The following is a 17,451-nucleotide window of genomic DNA, read 5'->3' on the forward strand; positions in this document are numbered from 1 at the left end:
GACTTGCACCAGAGATGGTGTAAGAATTTCATCGGAAGACTATATTTTCTGTTTTGAATCAGAAGGTTCAAAACTTTCCAACAAAGAGAGCTTGATGCAGAAGCATATCCAATTTCTTCCTATAGCAGGATGAATCATTGACTGTGTGTATGCAGTAAATACCAGAATTCCTAAAATTTCATTATGGATGTATGTAGAGTTAAACCCTGCAAATTTATTTAACATGAAAATAAATTAACTCGACATTCCATGTGGATTTCACGAGCGCTGATTTCGATCATCTGAATGCATTCAAAAACTCATTAATCACCTTGAATCCCCAACGCTGCCTATGAAGCGGCTGAGCGTTTGACTGTTCGTTACAGAGCCAAGGTGTCCTGTATCATGAAAAATCTGGAAAATTGGTTCAACCGCGGGAGCTCTGGGGAGGACGGTGAGTGAGGGAGCAACCGCGGGATTTCGCCTGACCGGGATTTCGAATTGGAGCGAGCGAGACTTTCCGTGTTCGATCCACTCGAGCTGCGCCGGATCCATTGTCAGGGGATGTCAGGATTTACAGCTGCGCCGGTCAGGCTCTGTCAGAATGGCCAGGGAAGGGTGGCGGCGAGGGAGGGTGGTTGCGAAGGAGGGTGGCGGAGGGCAGAGGGGTTGTCGGCGGCGGGAGCCGGACGATTTTCCGGCCGGTGCCAGAAAACGGGCCATTCTTCCGCCCAGCTAGACTACTCCGTAAGATTTTCCTTTGATTTGAAACGCGTTGACAAATGAATTTTGATGTGATTATTGCCAAAAACACTTCTCAAAAACTTAATATGGATCGCATAAACTTAAATTCACTAATAGTAAGATAGTTAATGTTAAATATAAACGCCAGTACCATGAATTTTGTTCATAAAAACATAATACTTTTATAATGCATCTAAAAGGGTCATACAAAATCTCAGATTTTGGATTTGATGTCTCTCACCGAAATTTCACAGCTTCCCATTCGATATTTATGTAAAAATTATATCTGATATATATAACGGCCTCAAATGACAATGCAAGGAAGAACATTCTGGATAGGCTATTAGTTTATGATTCTTCAAGTACATTGCACGTCGATTAATATTAATGTAAAATGTTACCCAACATCTATAGTGGACTTTCTTTTTTGGTTTTTTGGTTTTTGGTTTTTTCCTTTTCTTCTCAATTAATTATGATTCTTCAAGTACATTGCACGTCGATTAATATTAATGTAAAATGTTACCCAACATCTATAGTGGACTTTTTTTTTTGTTTTTTCTTTTTTTTCTTTTCTTCTCAATTAAAAAAACCGTTGGTTAATATTAAGGAGTATAAAAACCAATTCATCATGAGTGCATCCCAAGTGATACATTGTGCAATAAAATGCAATGTAAACCAGAACATACAGGGTGTGGATCCACCTAGGCCGCAACCAAAATATGTACTTAATATTATCTTCCTGTGAAATGTAAGACCAAAAACAGTGAAACGTAAAAGTTGTAACGTAAGTCTGTGAAAGAAAACATAGAAGAGTAGAAGTCAATGTATTTGGTGTCGACATTGACCAGAAATTGTGTGGAACATTAAAAACAGAAAAAATTATCTAGTTGGTGGCATGGATCCAACATCCGTATTTGAGTTGCCCATAAAATGCCCAGCGTTGACATATCATTTGCAGTTGTATTGAATTTTCGGTGAATATCTTGGATGTTAATGTTTTGAAAAGTTCTTTTAAGATACTCAATGTTCCTAAGCCAACGCTGTAAATGTGGATGGGAGATAGAGGACGATCCCAACACATGGTTGGTAATGCCTTGTGAGTCCCTATAAATTTGCAAATTTTGAATATCCAAGAAACTAACAAACAACAATAACCCCCATAGTGCAATGGCTTCCGCTCTTGTATTAGTCCCATTACCTCCAAACCGATGTATTTTATAGCGCTGATTTAAATGGATGCAAATCCACACACCGCATCCACATCTCCCACCCTGTTTTGCACCGTCAAAATACCCTGGTGGGAAGGAAATATTCGGGGCAATTTTTTTTATGCGAAACTGCATTTTGTACAGGAAATATTCGGGGTAATTTTTTTTATGCGAAACTGCATTTTGTACTAGATTAGCCTGCAATAGAGGCCCCAAACATGGAACTATGCTGTTGATGATGTGATTTAGATTGAGAATATTGCCTTAAAAAATAATGGAGTTTCTTGCTTTCCACATTTCCCAAAAAAATCACAATGGGAGTTTCTTGCTTTCCATATTTCCCAAAAAAATCACAATGGGAATATCCATTTTGGATTTGGGTCTTTGGCTCCACCATAACAAACATGCATCAATAGATTCATGTGCAAAGTGAGTGAAAGAGAATATAGAAGAGATCATAAACCATACCTGTATAACTCTTGGGCATAGCAGCAAGATATGTAGATTGTCTTTCTTCAATCTACAGAAGACGCATAGTTCAGGTCCATAGACGACTCTTTTCCTCAGGTTTTCCCAAGTTAAATTCTTATTTTTCCATGCTAGCTATGTAAATAGAATCATCTTGTAAGGGATTTGGACCTTCCAGAATCCGGCAAAACCAGCGAATGTTCTGAAAATTGAGGGTGTAACAACAAATGTATAAGTATGTGTCCGCAACAGATATAGAACCCATGTGTAACCTTTTGTTCCACCCAATTTGATCTCCAATATCAGCTTTGCATATGCCTGATATGCACAGGGCATTTACGAAACTATCCCAACTTCCAACATCTTCTCCAAACAGTCCAATCTCCCCTGCCCTTTTCCACATTACGATTCCATGATTTTATTGCCCGTGCCAAGTAGAAATACCCTCTGGTGTTTAAACTGTGTATAAGGGATTTTGTGCAGTGCATCTCAATCCCTGTACCTAGGATACGGTCCCTGCCTATAATTATCTCCTTCCCCGAACCAAATATCCAACATGCTTGCTTTAAGAGCAAGTATATAATCTTATTGACGCTGTGATCCATATGGTGGGTCCATTAGTTCTTTCGATGAACCCATCTCTCATTCAATGTCCCACCTTAATGCCCCTAAATATTTCGATATGATGATATCTCCACCCAGACAATTGTGGAATAAGCCGCGTCAAAAGAGCCCATTCAAAGTATTTTAGATTCAGAATCCCCCAACCTCCTAGTCTCTTTGGAATGATGAGGTTTTACCAAACTTGCAATTTTAACTCAAATATTTGAAATATATTAAAATCATAATAATGCAAATGTCATTTAACATTGTTCGGATATTTAAACCTACATATTGTAATTATTAATCATCCCACACTTCTATTCGAAATACTTTTTTTCATAGCATTTTTCTGGTTAATTTTAACCAAAATCCCATACAGATTTTAACTTGAATTAAAATTGTTTAATCTGCAAAATTCAAGTGCTTTATGCGTTTTTCAGAGTGTTGAATTCATTTATGCATTCAAAAATGTATTGAATGTATTTTAAACAAAATAAAATCACTATCTTGATTGAAATTGCATCATTGGGTTTTGGTGAAAAAAACTATTTCATCTATAAATTAAACTGCACTCATTAAAATATATGCTATCATAAAATTATTAAAATGATCTCGTTTATACCACAACATATATATATATTTATTATTTTTTTACCTACTCAACTCTAACAAAACTTTAACAATAATTTCAACTATTATACTTTACTCTTGAACAATGATTTCAAATAAAAAGGAGATGGTGTAGAATATGAAGAGTGAAACATAGTAATTAAAACAGCTGTTTCGTTGAGTTTTTAATTAATACAAGGCCACATGTAAAAGCAGTCAATCAGTACAAAATTTGCATATCACTGTAACACTGCTTTTTTTATACAAAAGAGCCTTCATGAAATATTATTATCCGAAACATAAGATTACAATTTTAATTCCAGGTTCATCCATTTGTATTATCCTTGGAGTTGCTCATGATTCGGTTGTTCTTATTCATCATGCAATTATCCTTCATTAACTACACCTTTAACAAGAACTTTTGTTCTTATTCATCATGCATCTACCTTTCATTAACTACACCTTTAACAAAAACCAGGGAACCTTTAGAAAACTGCTTTTGGTGTGCAACGCAAGAGGCCAATTTTCCAGTTCTTTGTTTCAACACATTATTTATTTTCAATCTTCAAGCCAGCGATCTCTGCTCCGTAAGTTGATATATACTGAAACTTAGATTTATTCCCTGGTCGCGAACTTGCTTATATATCCCTTGAAGGTGTCATCGCTGCCCCAAATCGTTCCAAATTTCTTTCTTCAAAATTATATCTTTGAGAATCTGCACAGAGGTTAGCATTGGGGTAGGGAGAGATTCTACACTACATTGTGTTAAAATAGGAATGGCCTACAAATCCTGCAACGAAACCAAAAAGAAAAAACAGAATCACTAGGCAATCCTAGAGAAAAGCGTATAGTAACCATCAAGTACAGGAAACCAAGCAAATATGACCAATAAAGAAGAAATAAATTGAAATTTCAGAAAATATGTCCCAATTTTACCAGTGTGATGATGCAAAGGATGACACGAAATCTGTTCAGTCCACTCATCAATTAGAAGAAGAGTCCCAAAGATGCCAAGGATGAGACAATCTGTTCAGTCCACTCATCAATTACGAAAACAGTCCCAAAGACCAACAGAGGAACTCAAATAAATTCATAATGAAGATACGTAAAGATACCTTGCAGCAAAACCAGACCCTTACTAATCTCACCCAAAATAATCATATTGATAAGGGAGGGAATAAATGGGGGAGTGATAATCAAACAGGGGAAGATACTAAACACACTACTACACGAAGGACGCCTAAAGCAGATGATTGATGGTATGAGATGGGAGGGAACACATCGGAGAGTAATAATCAGGCAAGGGAAGATTCCAAACACACGACGACACGAAGGCGGCCTATGGTATGAGATGAATGGGGAGCAATAATCAGGCAGGGGAAGATACCAAACACACTACGACACGAAGAAGGCCTATGGTATGAGGTGATTGATGTCGTGTTGATAAAACAAATGATTCAAATGAAAGTGTATATGATATAAATAATATCTCATAAATGTATGATTGAGAGTGATTAAGGAATATGAAACACAAGGTTCCCAAAAGAAGTAACCGGAAGTAACAACCGGGTTTTCTTTGGGGATGATGAATGCTTCTTTTACCGAAGGTATCAACACATTCAGTCTGACGACTAAACCTGAACCTGAACCTCTTCAAATTTCACAGATTCTTTTTGGCCAGCTCTTAATAATCGATACTTGATTTTTATATTTGTGTTTTCATAATGCACCTACTTGATTTTGTGTGTTCTAATAATGCACCGCTTCAAATTTGGTTTGTGTTCTAATAATGCACCTCTTCAAGTTTCACAAGTTATTGTTGCATTCTAGCATAATTTCTAGCCAATTGCAATGCATGATTAAAAGGGATTAAGGAATTCGAAACTCAAGTATTTGTAATCCATTACAAACGGGCACAATTAGTAGAATTCGCAAAAATCACGAAGGCACATCTCCTTTTACCCAGTTGGTTTATCCGTAGGTTATCTCCTTTTAACTAGTTGGTTTATCTCTCGGTTACGCAGTTGATTAAACGTAAATTTCTCCAGTTGATTCGTCTGAAGAACCCGTTCCAAATCGATTATTAGACCAAACTGCAAGAGCAGCTAAGGGCACAGATATTTACCCACTTAGACATAAATGTGACTAATATATTACAAATATCCTTTTACCCAGTTGGTTTATCCGTCGGTTACACACTTGATTAAGCTCCAGTAGATTCGTCTGAAGAACCCGTTCCAAATCCACTTTTAGACCATGATGCAGGAGCAGCTACAGGTACAGATGTGGAAGTTGGACCAGCAGTTAATCACTATTTTGAATTGAAAATAATTAATATTATTTTGTATTAATGGAGAAATGGTTACACAAGTTGTAAAGTATCTCCTTAGTTTAGGATTTGTTCCTAGAGTTTAGGAGTTTGGTTGCAACTTCCTGAGTTCTAGTAATGTACTTAATGATGTAATTGCTCATTTGATGGAAGTAGAGTGTATGGAGAGATTTCTCTTTGTATGAGTGCAGTCTCCACGTGTAGTACTCATCAGTGAGTTGTATCTCCTTTTTAATTCAAATCTGTTTTTTTATCTTGGTATCAGAGCACAGAGTAGGGATAGCCTTAATTTTTTTTTTAGGATGCATCATTGATTACAGAACTGTAGTGGCGGCATTTGTAGAATCAGGTGGACTGCAGTAACACCTGAAGACAGGTCTCAGAGGATTGATCATCTCTGAGCGCAAGAAAATGTTGGCGCGGTTTCGTCGCAAACAATCGCGCCATTTTTGTGCAAAAGGAAGAGCTGGCGCGATTTTTCAAGGAACAGACATGCCAGTTGGCGCGGTTTTGAGGGTGATAAGCGCGTCAGCACGCCATAAAGTACAATTGGCGCGGAAAATCAAGGATTAATCACGCCAATTTCGGGAGATGCGTCGATTTTGTTTCTGGCGCGGGCATTTCGCTGTCGAAGGAGCGCCAACCTCTTTCTCTTTGGAAAATCTGCAATTTTTGCAGATCGACCTTGCCCGGTGGTAGCACTTTGAAATTTCAGATCTGTTCAGTGGCAGCAGATCGGAGTTGCCCGGTGGTGGTGCATTGAAGTTCCGGATCTGCTCGATGGTGGCGCATTGAAGTTTTGGATCTGCTCGGTGGTAGCAAATCGGACTTGCCCAATGGTGGCGCATTAGAATTCCTGATCTACTCGATGGTAGCAGATCGGACTTGCCCGGTGGTGGCGCATTAGAGTTTCAGATCTACTCGGTGGTAGCAGATCGGACTTGCCCGATGGTGGCGCATTGGAGCTCCGGATTTGTTTGGTGGCAGCAGATCGGACTTGCCCGGTGGTGGCGCATTCGAGTTCCAGATCTGTTTGGTCATAGCAAATCGGACATGCCCGGTGGTGGCGCATTGAAGATACATTTGTTTTTTAGTATCTAGAGGTTCGGATCTGGTATGTGGTGATTTTTTTAGTGTATCCTGAAAGTGTACAGTTGGATAGATTTATTCATTAGTGGATCAGAAATTTTATCAATCTAATATGAATAACAGTCTAGAATCGTATTTCCACGAGTCTGGCAAACTCGATGAATCGAATTTCAACAAATGGAAATTCAAGATGCGGACTTTACTTGAAAGTGCAAACGCATGGTCAATCGTTACAAGAAATGCGCTAAAATTAGGATCAGCCACACAAGAACAAAATTGGGATAAAAGGGAGACAAAAGCGAAGGTCATATTGAAGATGTCCGTCAAGGACAATGTTATCCCACATATTAGAGACTGTAAATCGGCCACTGACATTTGGATGACAACCAAAAACCTATACCAGACACAGAATATAGACCATGTCTTGTCACTCAAAGGCAAGCTGTTTGCATTGAAGATGGAGAAAAATGAGTCCGCTGTTGGATTCATTGCTAGAGTCAAAGACCTGAAGGATAGATTGGGAGATATCGGAGAGAAAGTTTCCGATTCAGATCTGGTCACGATCACGTTGAATGAAATGATTGATGATTACCAGACGTTTATCACAAGGTTGTCAACAAGGGAGAAAGCCCCTTCATTTGAAGAGTTGACAGGGATTCTGATACAAGAAGAAGAACGACGACAAAATTTGAAATCAGAGCAATGACCTTGCTTTGATGGCAAAAAGGAGACAGTATAGAGGGAAGTAGCATCAGCAACCGCAGCAGCAGCAACAGAAAGGAGCCAACACATTTCAGAAGAGACCGTTTAAAGGTATGTCTGCTAATAATTTTCCCAACAAGAAATTTTTTTACTGTGGAAAACCTGGACATGAGATTAAAGATTGTTATAAGAGGCAGGCAGACGAAGGAAGAAACAAACAGAGAAAACATAAGGGTTACTTTGTTAAGGAAGAGGAGGATCATAGCCACGAACTTTGACTATTTATAGTCGATCGTGCCCTTTCAATGTCAAAGGGAGATGAGGATGACATATGGTATGTTGACTCGGGCGCATCCTCACATATGACTGGTAAGAAGGATTGGTTTGAATTTCTTGAAGAAACTTCATGTTGGTCGAAAATCTATTTAGGAGATGATAGTGGACATGAGATCAAAAGATATGGTGACATTCCTGTAAAATTACCTAGCGGAGATGTCTCCGCTAGGTAATTTTACAGGAATGTCACCATATCTTTTGATCTCATGTCCACTATCATCTCCTAAATAGATTTTCGACCAACATGAAGTTTCTTCAAGAAATTCAAACCAATCCTTCTTACCAGTCATATGTGAGGATGCGCCCGAGTCAACATACCATATGTCATCCTCATCTCCCTTTGACATTGAAAGGGCACGATCGACTATAAATAGTCAAAGTTCGTGGCTATGATCCTCCTCTTCCTTAACAAAGTAACCCTTATGTTTTCTCTGTTTGTTTATTCCTTCGTCTGCCTGCCTCTTATAACAATCTTTAATCTCATGTCTAGGTTTTCTACAGTAAAAACATTTCTTGCTAGGAAAATTATTGGCAGACATACCTTTAAACAGTCTCTTCTAAAATGTGTTGGCTCCTTTTTGGTGCTGCTGCTGTTGCTGATGCTGCTTCCCTCTATACTGTCTCATTTTTGCCATCAGAGCAAAGTCATTGCTCTGTGATTTCAAATTGTCATCGCTCTTCTTCCTGTATCAGAATCCATGTCATCTCTTCAAATAAAGGGGCTTTCTCCACTCTAGGTGCAGTGCTCACCTGTGAGATGTATCTCCTCCTTTTTAATTCAAATCTGTTTTTTTTTAATCTTTTTGTCCAGTGCAAGCACCGACACCAATACCTGCACGAAAGCCAGCAGTTTCCCCTGTGCCCGCAGATTAAGCGATTTTTATAAAGAACATGGTGAAGTCCCCGTATCGTCAAGGACATCCCTTCGAAACTGAGACTTATCCCTACCCTGCAGTCCACAAGTCCTCCCTGGGGACGGGGATGCAAATTATGCAACACCCACAAAAGGGCACTAAATATTAGAAATTAAACAATAAATACAATATATACTAGAAATTAAACTAGGTCTTTAATCATTAAACAATCAATACAGTATATATTAGAAATTAAACTAGTCCACATGGACATCTAATTATGAAGCTCAAGTACATCACATCACTTGTCTCTGTTACGGCTCCTTTGATGATTCAATGCCACTGCTAACTTATGATATACAACAATCAAGTTATATGTACAAAACTTCAAATGTGTATAACTTCAGGCAGAGGCCATGGGAATAGCTTTCACACTGCTTATGTGGGCATACGTGCACATACAGCAAACACACAAAACAATGTCAAATTTACAGAACATCACAGAGACAAAACCATACACAGGGTAAGTCACCGTCTTATTACACAATAGCATATATATTGAAAGGTTTTTCTCTCACAGACACCATGCCTAGCATCACTGAGCCAAAACCATAAGGAAAATCACACAAAACCATAATACGATGGAAGGATTTTCTCAAATTTTGAATATCTGTCACTGTCTTTCTCCTTACATTACAGAACAACTTTTATTGCTTTTTACATTCTTCATGTGCCAAGAGGCAATCACTATCTATGTCTCCTGTAAAATATGCTCTGCTTCATCTTCTGCGTATTTCACATCCCTTCTCTGCGTTATTTTCGCTACCCTCAAAACTGCAGAAAGTTACATATGTTACACGGATATTATTATTTTCAGAACCCGTCATTCTTGTCTCTATACAACAACTTAATTCTATTGCCTGCCACATTCTTCCTGTACCAAATGGCAGTCGGTTTTCCTCTTCATCGACAGCAAAATCTGCTCTGGTTCACCTTCTCGGCCTTTCACGCTCCTTTTCTGCACTATTTTTGCTGCCTTCAAAACTTCCCAAATCGTCCTACTCCCCAACCTGTAGCAACCATCTGTCACTTAAACTACGCAACCTCGTGACCTCAAAGTTTCAGAAGTGGACACTTCGCAAATTCTCCACATCCAGAAATGCTGCTGCATCATCACAACCGAATCTTTTCAAAAAAACCATTCACTCGTCTTCCTAAATATCCAACCTCCTCTTGTTGCTGAATCTCCTGAGCATCAACTAGAAACAGTCCATATACAATATACATATTGTAGACTCTGTCATGTCCACCAAACCAGCAGCGAACACTCAATCCCTAATGTTCAGATTTAAAATTTCATAACTGACAAACACGCTGTTAATGGTTTAATACATACACATATCCAGAGCTTAGCTTTAAAGATTTTGATGTACATCATATTAGCTTTAAAGATTTTGATGTACATCATAGTCAGTATCAATAAACCTGATTAGCTCAAAGGCAAAGCCTTATGTATGGCAATGTACCAATATAGAATAATCTATTCAAGCAGTGTTTCCAATTGTAACCTAATTGTAATCTTTTTGTTTATGACGAGGAGTTCCATATGCGTATTAGAACTAGACACCCACATTAGCACAGCAGCTTAGGTGCTCCGCAACAGCCACCGATAAGTATCGAGGCCTAACACCAGCTTCTGGAGAGTATGTTAATTTTCTGCAGACATTTGAATAACGACACTGACAACTGTAGGATAAAAATATATTCCAGTGGCCTTGCAAAAATTACCAACCTTAATACAATGACTTATTGCATTGAGCAAACATGAATCAAGAAACTAAGAACAACAATGTCTAGATTGTTTAAACTATTTTAAACAACCATCAATTAAAATTATAAAATATTATAGCTTAATCTGTTTTAAAGAGGAGAACAATGTCTACATTGTAATATGCATTGAAGTTTTAAACCATCCGGTGCAACCTGTCCGATCAATCATTCATATATATGCCATCGAAGGGATAAAAAGGAGAAAATAACAATAGCAGTATTGACAAATCACTATTAAAAGATGGCTTGCGAATAGCACAAGGTACATGAGATATGTGGAAACAACAGAATCACACTCTAGCAGAATATGATCCAGGTCCTTTGTTTTGATAAGCGGCTATTTATATACGTTGCGGTGTGGATTACCTTGGTCCAGTTATCTTCTTCTATCACTATGACTGAAAGATAACGAGGGAAGAATAAGTTGTATTAGTTGGTAATGAAATGGCAATGCATTTAGCAAACATGAATCAAGAAGCTAAGAACAACGATGTCTAGATTGTTTGTTTTAAACAACCATCAATTAAAATTATAAATCATTATAATTTAATCTGTTTAAAAAAAAGAACAATACTTACATTGTAATCTGCATTAAACCATCCGGTGAAAACTGGTCATCGAATGGATGGAAGGGAGAAAATAACATTGACAGGATCAATCATTCATATATATATATATATATATATATGTCATCGAATGGATGAAAGGGAGAAAATAATTGACAGTATGAAAGGGAGAAAATAATTGACAGTATTGACAAATTACTAGTAAAAGATGGTTTGCAAATGAAATGTGTGAATAACATAATGAAACTCCAGCAAAATATATATGAATTTTGAAATATTCTAAAATTGAAGCCTTTCCATTTGTAATTTCAAATTTGATATCAAGAAGAAATTACACCACAAATTAAAGACACATTCCTTACATATAAAGGCACATTAAAATTGACGTCTTTCAAAAACCCATGGGTTTTTAAATTAATTTTTTTGGAATACCAGGTTCTTACGAGAAGAACCCGGCTCATATGGGTTCATCTAGGAAATACCAGCTCCAGCATCCTGTTCATGGCAACGAGAATCCAGGACGGGTTCGCGAACCCATGCTTCACAGACTTTTTGAAATTATAAAATGTGAGGGATATGAACAAATTAAACTTGCTCGAACATTGTCATGATGCTTTTATGTGTTTGATATGCGATGATGCAGCAATTTTTCATATAACCTAATTTTGATTTTGTATAGATTGTGGATAATGGGTTAAAAAACAATTTTGTTTTCATTAATAAAGTTATTTTTAAAAATTATCTATATATATATATAATATAAAATTTATTATGTATTAACAAGGTTTTAAAATATTGAAAATTTTATATACACATTTTTAAATTTATATTTGTTTATTACACAGATTTCATTTTTAGATTTATATTTATTTATTACATAGATTTTAACTTTTAGATTTATCTAGATTTTAATTTTTAAATTTATATTTATTTATTACTATATTTAAATTTATTAGGCATTAAGATGGTTATAAAATATTGAAAATTCTATATACAAATTTTTACATTTATATTTATTTATTACGCATTAAGATGATTTTTATTTATTACGCATTAAGATGATTTGAAAAAATAGAAAATATTCTGGCAGTCTATATGATAATAAGAAGTGCCCAATAGAATAGATGCAATTAATTTATTTTCTGCTTGTTCCGATAAAATTTATGTATATTAAAAGATTTGAAAAAATAGAAAATATTCTGGTTGCTAAAATGATAAGAAGTGCCGAATAAAATAGATGCAGGTAATAAATTTATAAATTTATTTTCTATTTGTAAGTGATTCGATAAATTTATTTATATTGAAAGATTTGAAAACATAGAAAATCTTCTGGCTGCTTAAATGATAAGAAGTGCCCAATAAAATAGATGCGGGTAATAAATTTATAAATTTTTTTTCTATTGGTAAGTGATCCTATAAAATGTATGTTTATTGAAATATAAATATATTTTTCATTTAAAAATAAATAATTTTAAATTAGTTAATTTCTCTCTCTTCCACAGAAAATACACCCACGCTCCTCCCTCCCACTACCTAAAGCTCAGTTTGATGAAGCTTCCATGGTGTGGGCAACCAGTTGAATGCCATCAAATAAACTAACCCGCAATCCTTAATTCTACGTCTTTTTTTAATTTAAGATTGAACAGAAACGCAATCCTTACTTTTAAATCTTTTAGAATTTAAAATTGAAAACGCATTCCTTCTTTTTAAGGTCTTTTTTGCATTTAAGAATTAACAGATATAGACAAATAAATGCACTTAGGTTTAACCGAAAATGACCAATAAAAGGAGGAAAGAGTTTTATCGGACCGCATACCTGATAAAATTAGTGTCGCAACTTTTAAATACCTGGCAGAATCGTTTAGTGTGTCGTGTGGGAGCCTTTTGAATATGTAGGCGCTTCGTCAAAATTGGATTAATCGTCGGCCATATCAAACAATCAATCAAAGATTGCAACACAAAACGCGCGACACAGACCTCCGGCCAAAATAAGCTCGGATGGTTGGGAAGGTTCACCCTCCCCCAAAGAACAAAATAAAAGCATTTCATTAATCTGGTGGCCCGCCTGCAAGCGCACCCGCAAAGGCAATGCCACATCAAACCCCAATGAAGCTTTAGTGGCTATTGGGTTTATATACATCAATCACCCTTCACTTCCAAATAAAAATTTCTTCAAGAATATAAATACAAGATAGATTCCAATCCCCGTGATTTTGGATCTCGTGGGACACAATTTTCCTCAATTCGTCCCTCTATAGCTCTAGATTTCGAAAAATAAATCTCCAAGAATATAGACTGACAACGGCCTCTAATCATCTCGACAGGTTCGAAACGTAAATTAGAAATGAAACCCTCCATTAAATAAAATACTTGAAAAGATGGAAATGGCTTCTAACAGACCTTTATTGTCAGAGCATTTTCAGATAAATCATGGTCAGATTGGAAAACCCTTCATATCCAGCCAATGTAGTCCAATCGCTCGTTCCAAAACCCTGATTCTCCAGCAGATAGTATTCCTGAACATTGGAAATGACGAAAACACAAGGAATTCGAAAAATTAACCACCAAGCTCAGTCTAGCATTCTAAACAGACAAGCTAACTCAGTAACTGAAGACGTCCCGAATCGAACCCTGGAAACTACTACCAAAACGATGAGTGAACGAGGATTTGCAATGCCCGACTCTGCAATTTAAAGAGAATTCTGGAGAAACTGACGGCTCAGATTAATGGTCGTATATTCTGATCGGATGGTCCACATATCTCGCAACTTTCGGCAGAGTGTGAGTCTAGTTGAGAGACACGTCAGCTTGAATTCCGTTCAGCGCGCTTCTCGACAAAAATCTCGATTTTGGAGATTCTGTGACACGTCAGCTTATCTTTAATGGACGTTATGGATATGGTTGACAAAATCTTCATATGGTTATTGACAAAAATCTCGATTTTGGAGATTCCGTGACACGTCTAATATTTACAAGGCTATTTAGCAATAAATAGGAAGGTAGTATATGTTGGCCAGGGCTAACCAGCCATATATTGTGTCTTAAATGCTGGCCCATCTATGTATATGGTGCACGTCAGTGGGATGGCATACATAACTCCGGCGGGCGACCACGGAGACCTTTCCGGCAGCCGGTGCGGGACCCACCATATGGCCCAAAACATAATAACATAATTTCAAAACTGCATTTCGCGCGCCACCGAAACTCTGCAACCCAGAACCACTGGGCTCTGCAACCCACAACCCGCCAGACTGAAGCGCTGCAACCCACAATCACTGTGCTCTGCAACCCGCAACCCGCCGGACTGAAGCGCTGCAACCCGCCGGACTGAACTCTGTTACCTCCTGGTATATTCCTGGTGCCATATTCGCATCTGCAAATGACAAATCGTGGTTTTAAACCATACTTAGATCTGTATTTAGAGAATCTTCTGGACATAAAACATTCATTTTGTTTTAAATATGTTTTAAAGATTTCGGATTTCAGGGGCACATGAAAGTTGTAAACCCTACGTGAACCCTACATCCTGAGAGTGGGTCATACGTGAACCCTAAATCTTGCTTTTACATTTCTCCATGGACCTAGCTGCAGATGCCAGTTCTGCGCTACAACTGGTATCCAATGCCCTCCACAAGCCTTCATGCCGCTAAAACCCTGCACTACCCAGCAGATTCGCGAAAACCAGCTGAACTCGCAGGCCAGCTCAGCCAAAAGTGGCCAAATCCCTGTAGAATACAGGAATCGCATATACACCTCAGAGAAGTCGGTACCTTTCCTGACTTGAAAAATATTGACCTTGGGATCAAAGCAGAATGCCAGTCTATGCACAAGCCACACCGGCTTCGCTAGTTTCAGGAACGCTTGATAGAAAGGGGTTCTTGGATGCCCACCATTGAGAACATGATTCCTTTGGTCCAAATTACCAAAAAATGATTCCTCCATTTTGGGATGAACACTATGAAGGTACTTACTATGACAAAACTTGCCAAACAAGCAATCGGGTTTGATGGCAAGGACATCAAATGGATCTCATTCCCGATCTTAGTCCTGTTCCCATCTTGACACTTCATCGGAACAGAACTAATCGATTTTATATGCATAACATATGTGGATGAGGGTTCATATTTCTTATCTCACGAAACCCTCTAGCCTGGTTTTTCACTCTGTTCAGTTTCCCATTTCTCAATCTGGTAACTTCTCTGTGCTGAAATACAAACCAACTCCAAGGTATCCAAGTCTCTTCAAGCAACCTTCCCTTCAACATAGCAAAAGTTTCAGATTTCCACCTTAATGCCTTCTTAACCTGTTTAGCACACCATAATTCAGGTGGAGATTGAGAGGCACCATTCATTCTGAGATTAACATGATATTTATTTTGAGGTTCAGTTATTTTTGGGACGATCCAAAATTAACCTTGTATATAAAATCTGCACTTTACACTTTTAGTTGCACATTTGCAAAACAAATTTACTCTGAAGCCACTAAATTTATGAAACTATACCTTTTACAGAAAGTTGGAGTTATCATAAAAGAAACAACAAAACTTGGCTTTGTTGAAGGCATTTGTGGAATATATACCTCTTTCAGAAGGGCATATGATCCTTCCATATGGAGGAGTAGTTCTAAAGATTAATTTTTCTATATACTAACTTTGAATTTTGGTGTAATTTTCTTGTCAATCAACAAGATGTAATATTTCAAGGATTTGCCTATAATCAACAGTATGGATTTCTAAGAAATCACAATCTACATCTATATTCAACAGTATAGATTTCTAAGAAATCACAATCTACATCTGTATTCAAATCCTTGAAATATTTTTAAGGCTCCCAAAACTTTTCAAAATAGAAACTTTGGTAGGTGAAAATCCCCAAAGCAAATAATCCTCGGTGATGTTAGATTTACCTCTCAAATAACAGAAATATCCTTCATTTTGCTCCGCTAGCTGAGGCATGGTAGGTTTCAATATAAATTCCAAAAAATATGTATAGGGATAAACCAATGCCATTTTGCCTCTCTCCATTACAACACAAATTCTCTGTTGCTTCTATCATCCGAAGTGTAATGTGAAGAAAGAGAATATGTAGGGGACTGAGGAAGAGGGTAAATCTTCTCAAGTTGCCTTATCACCTCTTTGATATCTGGTCTAACAAAGGGAGAAGGTGCACAGCAACCCATTGCAAGCTGAAGAACTCGAAGGAGCCCTTCATCCATCGGGCTTCTCATTCCTCCTCCCAGAATGGAAAGGTCAAAGAGATCTGAAATCCTTTCTTCAAGCACTGCATTCTTCACAACTGTTGGTAGATCAATAATTTGATTGGATGAGTCCCTTTCAATTGGTCTTCTGCCAGTGAGAATTTCAAGTAATATAATACCAAAACTATAAATATATGTTTTTGTGTTTGCCTTGTTCATCTTGAGCAGTTCAGGTGCTTTATAACCTTGAGAAGCAGAAGCTTCTAGCATTGCCAGTTTTGTACCCGGATTCATAAGTAAGTGAAGACCAAAGTCAGAAATATGGACCTCATAATTATCATCTATGAGTATGTTCTTGGACTTGAGATTGCCATGTATGATAGGCGTTTCCAGGCAAGTGTGAAGGTACGCTAGACCCCTTGCAGCACCTAGTGCAATTCTATGCAGTTTAGCCCAACCAGGTGCTGGTCTGTTTGCATCTACATTCGAAAAGAAAGATCAGATTTTTATAGATGTGTATGCTGCATGATAAAATACCGTAGCACAGTGGATAAGAAAATTGCATAAAAAATGGTTTCCAGATCTTTGAGTCACTGAACTCTTTTGCCAGCATCTACAATATAGTAAAACTATATTTCTGTAGGTAGTCAAGGTGCACTCGAATCTTACAAAATCAAAGCATCTTACTTTCATAATAAAATAAAACCCTTCCTTTTTCATTTTTCTAGCCTTTATCACTCGCATTTTGTGTTTGTGTGGGTTTGGCATACAGACCAGAACTACTGGAAGAGCCTTCTTCAGTAGTCTTTGAATTAAAGATCAAATTGTTTTCATGCACTGAACACATCACCGGACAAGTTTTACATAGCCCTCCAAGCAATTACCAACAATAAGGAAATCAACTATTTCAACCCAACTCCTATGGAGCTTTGGGCATC

At 37.4% G+C, this 17,451-nt stretch overlaps 1 protein-coding gene, 1 long non-coding RNA gene and 1 pseudogene across 2 annotated transcripts; 1 reads left to right on the plus strand and 2 right to left on the minus strand.

Annotated features, from left to right (window-relative positions):
- The first annotated feature begins 7,141 nt into the window (after positions 1–7,141).
- Positions 7,142–7,735, plus strand: LOC149189083 (uncharacterized). The gene has a single exon (XM_089410119.1). The coding sequence runs from the start codon at positions 7,142–7,144 to the stop codon at positions 7,733–7,735; it is 594 nt and encodes a 197-aa protein (XP_089266245.1).
- A 2,072-nt stretch (positions 7,736–9,807) lies between these two features.
- Positions 9,808–13,973, minus strand: LOC149189084 (uncharacterized). Its single transcript, XR_016255874.1, has 2 exons — positions 13,718–13,973; positions 9,808–13,382 (listed from the first exon to the last, which is right to left on the minus strand). It is a non-coding gene; the product is annotated as an uncharacterized LOC149189084 (long non-coding RNA).
- A 2,366-nt stretch (positions 13,974–16,339) lies between these two features.
- Positions 16,340–16,807, minus strand: LOC149189085 (putative kinase-like protein TMKL1 pseudogene; annotated as a pseudogene).
- Positions 16,808–17,451: the final 644 nt, after the last annotated feature.

This window comes from Pinus tabuliformis, chromosome 3_1, assembly GCF_031772625.1.
Source record: "Pinus tabuliformis cultivar Carrire ecotype Pingquan chromosome 3_1, CPIR1, whole genome shotgun sequence".
Classification (NCBI taxonomy): domain Eukaryota; kingdom Viridiplantae; phylum Streptophyta; class Pinopsida; order Pinales; family Pinaceae; genus Pinus; species Pinus tabuliformis.